We start from the raw sequence: 11,956 nt of genomic DNA, 5'->3' as shown, positions 1-11,956 counted from the left end.
GGACGTTAACTGTGTTAATAGGTCAAGATTGGTCTGAGTTGTCATCAATGGAATAATGTATTGTAGACTGGTATAGGCTATTTACTAACATTACTTCCTGACAAAATAAAGGTTAACCCTCCCGTTGTCTTAGGGTCAAAATGACCCGCCACTGTGTTGAACCAACTTTATTTATTTTTTATTTTTTGGGGATCATTTGTGAGAAGGAGGCAGTGAGACTTTAAAGAAAGTATCACTGCCTCCTTCTCACAACTGATCCCAAAAATATAAAAATTAAATAAAGTTGGTTCAACACAGTGGCGGGTCATTTTGACCCTAAGACAACGGGAGGGTTAAATAAAAAAATACTACGCACTCCCATCTTATTCCATAAACTTGGAAAATGTTTGTGTTCGTTTATACCTTTTCCCTTTATTAAATAAATACCTGAAATAAACTACTATCTGCTTTATTGTATTCAAACAGATCATAAACACATGAAGTTACTTTTCAATCACCTTTTGTATACAGTATAATGGACTTTGCTTGATCTTACATAATTATCAACTTGTACAAAACACGTTGCACTCAAGTTAAAGCATGCGGGATTTCTATTTTTAGCACATAAAAAATGAGAAAATACTCCAGACAAAGCAGGCTATAAAATTAAACTCACGCTAAAGAAACTGGACACATTTAACCGGGCCCGTGGCACCCCCTGCATAGACGGTAAAGCACACATGAGCAATATAAGCTATGTACAATATAATTATTTTTCTACCGAGTCTGGATACGCCGTTTTGTTGCACTTTTTGTTCTAATCCAAGACCAAGAGTGTATAGGCCTAAGCCTATACAAGCCACGTTCAAATTGGTTTGAGTCCTCAAAGCAAGAAAGCGAAAAATACACAGAAGTTCCTTTGTCTGTTTCTTATGTTCAATGTTGCAATGTAACACGTCTTCATCATCACTTTTTAAATCAAAAAGACAAACATTTTAATTGTTGTGCAAGTTCAATGGTAAACACATACAACCCGCATAATCCATTTGAAAAATAAACGATTGCAACTAATCCAGTTTAGTTGTCTTTCGCCCCGTTCGCCTTGCTAGGCCTTGCTAGGCCTACTTGGCCTACAGCTGTCGGCAAATTATTTTCTTCGCGGCTGATCCGTCAACTGTTGTATTGACAGGCGTTAAGGCTCGACCCGGGACTTTGCAACCCGCTGTATCCAAAGGTTGGGTGCTGTTTCGATTTCAGTCTCAGAGTCGCCAGGCTAGAGTTACATGTGTCTCTGTATACGCTGTAAGGGGAACCGGGAGGTCCATACGGACAGGCGGAGGAGGACATGGCTGAGTTCATTGTAGAGGTGCCGATGCCGTTAAGATTGCTGATGTTGTTCAGGCCAGCAGTCGGCATCCCCGGTACAGCGGAGTGGCCCATACCTCCGGCCATAGTCATAGAAGAGATGGAGTTAGGAGCCGAGAACATTGACTGGGATGTGAGTGGGCTCATTGAATTGAAAAAAGTGAAGTTCTTTGTGGACAGAGGGGCCGGGGTCAGTCCTTTGTTCGTCCAGTTGTTGTAGGTGTAGGCGGGATACATGTCATCGTAGGGCTGCATGAGGCCACTAAACTGCGGAAGGTAGCTGTTCTTGCACAGGTCCATTTGCTGGTTGCGTTCACGCTTCCTCCATTTGGCCCTGCGATTTTTGAACCATACCTAAATATCAAAGGAAAAATATAAATATGGATTCAACATATCTATAACAATAATGTAATTTAAAGTAATTATTATAATAATAGTTGTATATATGTTAGCTTAGTATTATTATTTGTCACATTCACAATACAATCCGATGTCAAATATAAAGCTAGGCCTAATGAGCCTATGAATGATGGAAAACCTAGAATATCAATAGTGACAAAATCGACTCTAATGTTTGTCTAACAAGAAACACTTCGTAATTATTATGGAAACATCAGGTGCATTATATCTTTAAAAATAATTTATATATTTTTTCTATTCGTTTTTTCTGTGGGTGCTGCAGCACGTCAGCGTCCCTCCTTCCCGGGACTATGCTCGGGGCTTCACGGTTGTAGGCTAATGATAAATTGTCCACAAAGACATGAACGACGTGATACCATAAACTTAGAGCACAGCGGTGGGTATATAATTAGAAAAGCCTACTCGTCATTGTATTTTAGCTGTGGGCCTATATCTGAAATTAACCAGATTTTAAGAAGGCTACTAGTGGAATTATCACATTCGTTATTATCAATAGTTGTATTATCAATAAGTGTTTGCACCGCCCCTCGCAAGACCACTGAATAAAAAAATATATATTATGTTGTGCGTCTATTGAGTGTATTAGTAATTCCGTTCTGTTGACTAATAAGGTCAGCGATACAACATGATAATCTACTGCAATTGTGATCCTCTTCAAAATGTTTGAAACTATTATACAGACATAGGCTATGGATAATAGTAATGTTATCTTCTAGCCATCGAAAAACGAAATTAACACCGTATATTTAGGCGCTTATTGGGTTTTGAAGTAATGTACACTTGTTGCTAACCGGGGTGCATTGTTGTTAGGATATGTAGGCTTGAAAATATTCATACATTTACACATGGACAAAAGCCTAATCGTAAGCCTAGGACACAAACTCAAGTTTATCCTGTTTCTTGCCTACAAGATAAGGTGGTCCTCTGTAGCTCAGCTGGTAGAGCACGGCGCTTGTAACGCCAAGGTAGTGGGTTCGGGACCATATTATTATTATTATTATTATACATTGCGATTAAAACACCCGATTTGTTTAAGGGGGTGGGTTGAATTTAGCAAAAAAATGGTTTCCAATAGGCCTACTGTGCAATTATACTCGCAAGAACAGTGTATGTATGTACAGTAAGTATGGTAATTACTCATTGCACTGCACTAAAATTGTTTTACTGTAAAAAAAAGTTTATAGAGTAACACGTTACAGTAAGTAAACTGTTACCGAAATAAATATTCTAAATTGATTGGCGCAGTATTGGCTATCGGTACAGGTTACAGGCTATACTGAAAACATAGTAGATGCAAAGTCATCAAAAGTGGATACATTTGTGTTCATTTGTCACCCCCGAAAGATGTTATCGAAAATGCAATTGGTGGGGAGAGCCAGTTAGTTTGAGTGGGGATTACAATGAGGAACATTTAAATGCTTGGGGGAGGAGAATTATGGTGTCAGTTCTACCTCATAACGTTAGTAATCACTGGTAATTATTGCAACGAAATCATCCAAGTGATATTCGAATGTAGGCTTGAAGTCAAGTAATAAACCCCGAAAAGGTTTCAACGGAAAGGTTTTTTTTACTGTAGAATTCGTTCATTCACATCTTTATGGTTTCCCTCTGAATAGACTTTACGCACGTTTTACGCACGGCCCAAAGCGTGTCTCGAGGCTTACCCTGACTCTGGCCTCGGTGAGGTTGGTCCACACGGCTATTTCCTCTCTCGTGCTCATGTCCGGGTAGCGATTCCTCTGAAAGGTGGCCTCGAGCTCTTGCAGCTGCTGGCTGGTGAAATGAGTCCGCTGCCGCCTCGCTTTCTTCTTTTTGGGATCGTCTGCGTTTCCATCGTCACTTCTGTGTTCTACGATCCTCTCTTTTTCTGCGAAAAAAATAAAATAAATATAAATTCTGGTTATTGTACTGTAGCTTATACTGAGCCAGACTACTTAGATGTTTACACAGAGGGGTGCCCCTCCCCCAAATGGGTTCTGTACAATCTCAGTCCAACTCAACTCATGAGTCTAGATAGGCCAAAAACGCATGTACAATGTTGTACAAAAACAAAATAGTTTACTTCTGCAGCAGAAAGGCATAACAGGCCATACCAGGCAGGATGATCCAAGCAGTGTTTGAAGTGTCCATAAAGCACTAAAGTAAATGACCAGTTTCAAAAGCCTTTTACAAAGACCACAATAAGTATCACGTGCTCGTGGTCGTCAAACTGACGGATTTGCTCCGGGTTCAATATTGATTATTTTAGAAGCTCTATTAAGCATTTGTCGGCCTCTACCTGCATAAACCAACATTCCTTTTGTTGCAACGTTTGTCCAGTCTTATCCAACGTCCATTATCTTGTCAATGCGTGTCTTTACAAGATAGCCTTTGTTTCATACCTAGAAAATAGCTAGATGTAAGAAGGGCAATACTTTAAGAAGCAAGGTCAGTTTTTAAAACAAACTCGCCGTGTTGTATAGCTGACTGTATTGGTTAGCCTTATTCTCCTCAGGCCTACGTCTCATGATCTCTTTAGTGTGACTATATATTGATATAGCCTACAACTGATGAAGAGGTGGGATAAAAAAGAACTGACCATCCTGCAGCAGCACATAATATATCTTCAAGCAATGATTTTTACTTGGTTTAAATATGCAGAAAGTATGCGATTTGAAAACTCATCAAACTGTACGCTATTTCTTGTTATAGATGTTAGAACACCAAAATTATTTATTTGAGAATATGCTCGAAAATGTTTTCATAGCATGGCGGTGAAATAGGCCTACACTTCAGCAAAGCGTTTTAGACACGACATTTAGCCTACGGAAATTAATACTGAAATCAATAATATGACGCTGCAGAATTCCCATTCATTCAGATTGGGTAAAATGCACTTCATGGCCTTAACTTTTCCCTGCAAGTTTTAAGAAATAAAAACGTTTTCTTTTTTTTAACAATGGGCCACTTCTCTCTCACATAGCCTATTGACTATGTGTATTTTAGTCCAATACTCAATGCATTGGGCACGTTGCATGCTACATATCTACGTTTCTCTTATCGAAAAACTTACGCACATAAGTAGAATGTTTAACAGGAAAAGCCGTGTTTTAATTATACCTAGCGATAAGGATAGTAGGTAGGCCTAATACAATGTTATTACACCGTAAATGTACCTGCTATTTCAGTATCGGTTGACTCGCTGCTTGAGTTCTCTAACGTTTCTCGAGTGTTGTTCGAAGTTCTCGGCACGTGAAGCGTAGAAGCCTGCATGTCGCGCGTCGGTGGCGGTCTCACCGTCTCTGCAATTCTGTCCAAATTCATTCCACCTTGAAAAGAATGATGTCGTATTAAAAAATAAATATTCAATCCTGTATATGCGAGCGTTCTCAATCTTCAACACGAATGCTTAGATTTCCACCCGTAGCAAAACAATTGCCATTGCAAAAAAAAGCTTTTTAAAACAGATTTCCACGAATTTGTTCTCCGGAAAAACAAACACACTTTTCTCCGCAGCAGTGACAGTGCGTTATGCTTTCAGTTTCCGCTGGCGGGGATATGCCCGGTGTGACCGAATGGAAGCGCTCACAGCAGAACCAAGGGATGTGACCCACCCATCTTCTGTGTTAAAACCTCCCCGAAATGAGGAGTCCCACCCACAAAGAGCATTCAATCTGACTGCAGGAGAGGTGTTTTTTTTTGGGATTTATCTCAGGGGAGCGCATGAGGCAACGGCGAGTTGCTTTGCGTTGGAAAGTTTGGAAGAAAATGGGCCCTTTATTCAGACATGTTTGAAATATGCTCCAGCGCAATGGAACTGCCCGACAGCTGGGTGCGCTTATATACACACGCACACAATGTATGTCTCGGATATGAACGGGGCTGAATAAACATTTGCATATAGGCCTGTCCGTGTTATTTTCAAGGCCAAACATACATGGAAAGTACCTAATTTATATTTAAGTATGTATATGAAAGAAGCACACTGCTGCTGCAATAAGCTATGTGCCGTAACGGTCTATCAATTCATGTTTGGGGCCCTTTTGATGAGCTCTATTTTCAGGCCTTCTAAACAATCACGGATTAAAAGCAAGTGAGGTGGACCTTGTGTCAAAATAATGAAGTGATGTGTTTGTGTGTGTGTGTGTGTGTGTGTGTGTGTGTGTGTGTGTGTGCGCGCGCGCGCGCGCGTCACTGCACTGATTCAGGCATCTTCGCGTGTAGCCTTTACAATCGTATCTCTCTCTACTTGTAACTGTCAAAGATAAGACAAATAATCTCAACTATGAAAATTACAACCTCATGAGATATTACTGCATAAAGTAGGCTACAAATGATGATGATGATGCGTGTAGGATTTATTTGAGGCTTTAATTTTGTACACTTTGATTAACAATTATTCATAGTTCGATAACAACTTGCATATACTAACTACACAGATATGTCTTAAGCAAATATTTGTTTTTAGATGTTAATGAAAAAATGTCAGCACTATCAATCTTTTAGTTGGTCCTTCTAAACACAACACTGAATGACCAAACATGACATGCCATTTCTCAGCGTAGAAAGACAAAAAACTGAAATTATAACCTCTTTCATACACATGTACTAAAATATTTGCATGCACTTTTTTACTGGAAATATTCACGTTTACTCGACCGATTTTTGCTACTTAAAACAGTAACGGAAGCCTATGGCATCCAAATACACTAGGCCATAGGCCTACCCATAAATTCGTCTCGTGACAGTTTCTAACTTTATTAAATTCGATGGAACTAACGATTGACCTTTTGCATTCAGATAGGCTAGGCCTCTGTCACTTGATATAAAAAACACATTGCCTAAAAAACGGCATCGAGTTGAGTTGCTTGAGCATAGAGACTATTTTGGACAATCAGACAGACCTACTGTAAATCAGCGGCGCCTGCTGGTAAGACATGACGGAGACGAAACGTCACATCACACAGTTATGAGCCCGGCCATTTGAATCCACTCTTGAATTAAATTCCAATGAATTGATTTTTTCAGTGAATCATTTCAATATATTTCAATATATAAGTTCTACCTCAACATATATGTTTGCCTTGTATTCTTTTTTTTTTTTTTAAGAAAGGCTTTATATAGCCTAGGCCAGGATTCCCCAACTGGCGGTGATTTTATTTGGCCCCCAAAGTTTTCTGAGCAAAAAAAAAGTTTCATATTTTTTTGTTTTATTTTATTGTTGGTCATAAAAGACTGTAAAAACACCAGCAAATCAGCTCAAAGTGATGTTCGTTTTGGAAGCCTGTTCCAAAGTATAACCACGCATGATTGAGAGATATACAGTATGTGATCGTATAAAAATGTAAGCGAGGTAGTTAAATATTATATCCGATTGGGCTTCTTGCGGTCAATTTGCAGTTTACAAATTATTCGTAATTATGTTCCGGTACCCTGACCATCTGCTCAAGAAAAAAAATTCGTCCCGCGGCTGAATCTAGTTGATGATCCCTGGTCTAGGTCTATGAACAGCATATATTTGTCTGTCATTGAAGCTAAATGTCTGTCACTGCAGCAGAGTTACAATACATAGAAAGGAGTAAACAATGCATGTCAATCACCTGTCACTGTAGTTAACGCAATATGCAATTACAATGCAAACTCCTTTTGAGTTGATAGCGGAGTAAATGTAAAGGAACGAGGACGAGGCAAGGCGAGCCGCCCGCGTCAACCTGGATTGGTGTAAAACATAGGCCTATATCTGCATTCATTATTTCGTTTTGGATGATTTTATGCATTCAACTGTTTATCATCGTCAACTAAAAAAGTAATGAGTAACTCTGGTGGTAGGCCTATTTTATTCGCCATGCTTCCAAATGGCCCAAATAACAATGCAGTATTATATAATGACTTTGGCCAGGTAGTGTATGCGGCTTCCGGTTGTGCACGGTCTCCAAGCTTTGTTGCCGGCGCCAGTGCTAAGCGCTTTAGGTCATTGTATGACATTAACTTTTGACATGAGAACCCGTCGAACTGTAAAGCTTCCCTTCAGGGCCTTTCAGAAGGCAATTGTGCAACCTCTCAACAATCACTTACTATTTCATTCATTTGTTCTGTTTCCTCGCCAGAGTAATGTAATATTGTTTTTATGTTATTGAACCGCTTTGTAAAATGAGTTTTCTTGAGCACTGAATGCACGCCATGCTGTCACCTGTAATAACGCCTACAGGCCTACCCATTCCTTATATTAAAACTAGAATCATGTAAACCAACGAAGTGGTTTGGCGTTTGCTTTCCTAATTGGTTCATGCACTATTGGCTGTGTGTCGTGGTCAACTGCATTTAAGCTAATCCAGAAACAAACCAAACATTTTCAATGAATGTAACTATTGCATTTTAACTCTCCTAAATTGACTGGAACGTTGATGGAAAGGATTCGATCCTGGTAATAGTGAAGAACTGAGATAGGAACATAAAATCAAGGGCAACCCCAATGCCACACAAACGTCTCAGCGAATGAAGACATGTAAGCTATTGACAAACTCATCTCTACTACTTAAAAACAAGGTTCCTACTATCTAATCATTTTGAAGGCGCCTAAAAAAGGCCAAGTAGAGGTGACATAATTGGCCTATAGTACGCGCAATTACGCACAACCAAATGAAGATGCTCATCATAGTGAACGACCAACAGAGATGTAGTCAGCATCGCTTTGGGCTTTGGCTCTTATGTTAGAGGCGAGACTGGACTGGTGCTGTTACCTCTTTGACAATCTATGTCATAGGCCTAATCTGTTCATGTCATGTATATACAGTGAAAGAGGGACTATCATGTCAATTTTGGCGTTGAACTTTTTTATTGGACTGCCGCATTGTTGGCTCGGCTTGGTCTAATAATGCGTTTTCAAATATAGGGCACTTGCGTGACGGATGGTTTACAAAAGTTTTTTCATCCACCAAGACGGGTTACAGGGCAGAGGCAAGATAAACAGTCATATTTTTTCGGAGGACTGAAAATAAACTCAACGACCGTCGTTAATCATCACAAACAAACCAAAAAATAAAAAATGGAATTCAAGCAGGGCCTAGTGTGTTTTATCGTCTCCTTTCTGTCGTGCCCAAAACAAACCACAGAAGGAGCAACGAAAACAGAAAATTAAACATTGCCTGAGATTCAAAGCGAATAAATAAATGAGGTTTGAATGTAATTGGACAGGCTGCGTAACTGGAGAAGGTGTGGATTTAATGACATTATTACCTTAGTGATCGTCATATCTTGGCCATCTCCAGTGGATACTTGGTCAAAGGCCTGGGTGATCCGTTCCCGATAACCACCCTGACATTTGAACGAGTGTTTCAGTCGAAATGTCTCCACCATCTCACTCATTAGGCTACTTTGGTTCAATATAGCTTTAGATTAATTGAGGTCATGTCACTATTGTCTCATGTTCTCTTCAACAGTCCATAGGCCAAGTAAAAAGTTATGTTAAGTCCTCATCAATATAGGCTACATGATCCATTTCTTTATCAAATATAGCCTAACCAGTTGATTGCGTAAATGCAAATTACATCATTAATTACATTTCAGGGTCAGGGTTGCCTTTTGGATTGGATAGGCTAAGTATTTAATATAATGATAATACATAAGCGAACATTCCTGTTGAATTTAATCGTATGGTTTGCATAGCCTACAGATTAAAGGTCTGTGTCAAATAGCCTATATATTATATATCAGTTAAGGCTATTCATTAAAGGCTATTCGTTTTTCGCGTTCACCGCTTTAGTACACATAAATGACAGAAACCAATTAAGGATCCTAGATCTCTATAGGTTATTGTTGTGTTTTGGGTTGTCATCCCAACATGGTTTCATCAAGTTTATTTAAGCCACGCTTAGGCAAACAATTAAAGTAACCTATATTTTTGCGCAATAAGGTATAGGCTAAAACTTACATTTAACATAGCAAATAACAAATCCTTCATAAGGATGCATGAACTATTCAGATGCAAGAAGCATACAAAACGAGAACACTATGTAACCTACGGGCATAATAAAGGCTTTATTGTGCATTTATAAGCATAAAATAACAACTAGGCTTACGTATTGGGCCTCCTGTAGCTCAGTTGGTAGAGCATGGCGCTTGCAACGCCAGGGTTGTGGGTTCGATTCCCACGGGGGGCCAGTATGGAAAATGTATGCACTCACTAACTGTAAGTCGCTCTGGATAAGAGCGTCTGCTAAATGACTAAAAAGTAAATGTAAAATGTTCTCAACACCATGTTCGTTTATAAGCTGCTTGTGCACTGACAACGAATTAATTTAGCATTTACCAAGGCTTTATGAATGCATAATAAACCAGGTTTGACCAGTAAACTGTTACCAAAGTGTAAAAGAAGTAGTGAAGCATGCATACCTGGATCTCCGCAGGAGATTACATTCTTTGACAAATTAAGTTCCATTCCAGATGCCTGAAATAAAAACAAAATAACAAAGGTGCATTCAACATCATATTATTTTACACAGGTTCGTCATTGTAACCTTCTTACCTCTTATTGATAAATCCACTTAAAGCAGGCATAAAACAGGCCTATATTGGCCCAAGTGAATAGCGTGCACGCACTTGCCCCTTTGCTTAGGCTAAATGAAAATATAACGAAACAAATGCGTGCACAACACAACGTTCAATAACATAGTCCTTTTTGGCTGCACGTATTAACCAATGGGAATTATGTTGACCTTTCCGTTCAGAGATACCGTTGCCTAAAAGTCTTTATCGTGATGTATACAGATAACCTCTCGTATCTTCAGGAATCCCTTTGCTCGCTTTATGTCCATAATAAATCGTGACATAATACATGGTTCCCATTTTTCACACCGATGTCGCTCACACACACACACACAGTTGTGATATGTCAGATTAGTAACATATTATAAGAGCACATACTCTAAATATATGAATCAAGAGGCTTTTGAGAAGTAATTGTATTTATTCATTATTACATCTTATGATATAAATGTGTATTTCTTCTAACATTTTACCTCTCATGCGATATCGTTATTTTTCAGATGTCCAGTCATAGCCTAAAGTTTTGTCATCCGTGCACTTATGAAAAATATCATTCAATTTAACATTTTATTTCAATATCCAACAACACCCTATATACCCTGACAAGGTTTGTATTCTTCTTCTACAACTGTCACGTAACATTTTGCATTTACATTTAACAACGTAACCCCCTGAAAGCGATGTCATGCCAACGCGTTATACTCGAATCCTCGACGTACCCACTTGACATGGACTGTAGATGCTGCGCCAATGTGTTAAGACTCGGTTATTGCTAGACGGTTTGGAAGGTTATGTTCAGCAATCTCGCAGACCATCTAATGCGATTTGTAAACACGCCTGTCTACTCTACAGAACTGCGGCGCAAACACAAACGCTCTCGTGCATATCGCTCCAGACGCTCACACATAGCTGATCGTTCGTTCTTATAGTAAATATATTGGAAAGGCATATATTTTCCACACAACTCGAATAGCCTACTCACCAGTTAATTCCCAGCAAAGACAGAAAAAAGGAGTCGTTGAAATGTCCACATGCAGGTGTGAAATATATCCACTTAAGTGCGGGCATATGATGCGTCCAAATATGCGCTTTGATAGCTTCTCTGCGTTGCTCCGGGTTTTTCTTCTGGAGACCTTTCTCGTGTCCCGGTGACGTCACGCCAGCGAACCCTCGACAGCAACTCGATACATTATGCGCATATGCCATGAGGAGATGTACAAGCAACCCGTCTTTTGGAAGGCTGAGAAAAGCGTAAATAAATGGCTCTGAATATCAATATGTTTAATGGATTATATGATGAAAAAAACATTTATGGTGAAGAAGATATCGACTAGAGATCTCGGCATGGGGAAAATATTTACCATTTACTTTATATTTTACATAGTCTACTCTACATGTTGGCAAAAAAGATTATGCGATACTGACAATATAGCCTATGCAAGCAGTTACAATTAATTTAGGAAAGATAATACAATGTAAAAAATAGTAATAATTGTGTTTTTGGTCTTTTGGCTTGGGTGGGCTATATAGCTACCATTAGAATTCCTCAATAAAACACAATTCTCACTTTAAAGCAATTCTGCTTGGAGCAGACGCGCATATTGCTTTTATAGCTTTAATTTATCAACGGCAACTATTTAAACAAAACGCTATTAGACAATATTTACCC

The 11,956-nt window shown here is 39.1% G+C and overlaps 1 protein-coding gene across 2 annotated transcripts; it reads right to left on the bottom strand.

Moving 5' to 3' along the window:
* Positions 1 to 393: 393 nt before the first annotated feature.
* On the bottom strand, positions 394 to 11,396 carry LOC311122000 (pituitary homeobox 1-like). Of its 2 annotated transcripts, XM_084196430.1 has the most exons (5): positions 11,270 to 11,396; positions 10,135 to 10,189; positions 4,920 to 5,072; positions 3,429 to 3,631; positions 394 to 1,698 (listed from the first exon to the last, which is right to left on the bottom strand). In XM_084196430.1, the coding sequence occupies exons 2-5, from the start codon at positions 10,178 to 10,180 to the stop codon at positions 1,150 to 1,152; spliced, it is 951 nt and encodes a 316-aa protein (XP_084052556.1). In that variant the 5' UTR covers positions 10,181 to 10,189; positions 11,270 to 11,396; the 3' UTR covers positions 394 to 1,149. The 2 variants fall into 2 exon arrangements, with proteins under 2 accessions (XP_084052556.1, XP_084052557.1); XM_084196431.1 differs by lacking the exon at positions 4,920 to 5,072 and having other exon boundaries at positions 11,270 to 11,391.
* Positions 11,397 to 11,956: the final 560 nt, after the last annotated feature.

The sequence above is a fragment of the Coregonus lavaretus genome (genome assembly GCF_964263955.1).
Source record: "Coregonus lavaretus genome assembly, contig: HAP1_SCAFFOLD_4169, whole genome shotgun sequence".
Lineage (NCBI taxonomy): Eukaryota > Metazoa > Chordata > Actinopteri > Salmoniformes > Salmonidae > Coregonus > Coregonus lavaretus.
This window is presented reverse-complemented; position numbering and strand designations above follow the sequence as displayed.

Bases quoted from the DNA above. Each gene is read 5' to 3' on its own strand.
- LOC311122000 (XM_084196430.1), bottom strand. From the start codon at position 10,180: ATGGAACTTAATTTGTCAAAGAATGTAATCTCCTGCGGAGATCCAG. The intron at 3,632-4,919 runs GTACATTTACGG...TTTTTTTCGCAG, and splicing joins AACCGATACTGAAATAGCAG to AAAAAGAGAGGATCGTAGAA. The intron at 1,699-3,428 runs GTAAGCCTCGAG...TTTGATATTTAG, and splicing joins TCACCGAGGCCAGAGTCAGG to GTATGGTTCAAAAATCGCAG.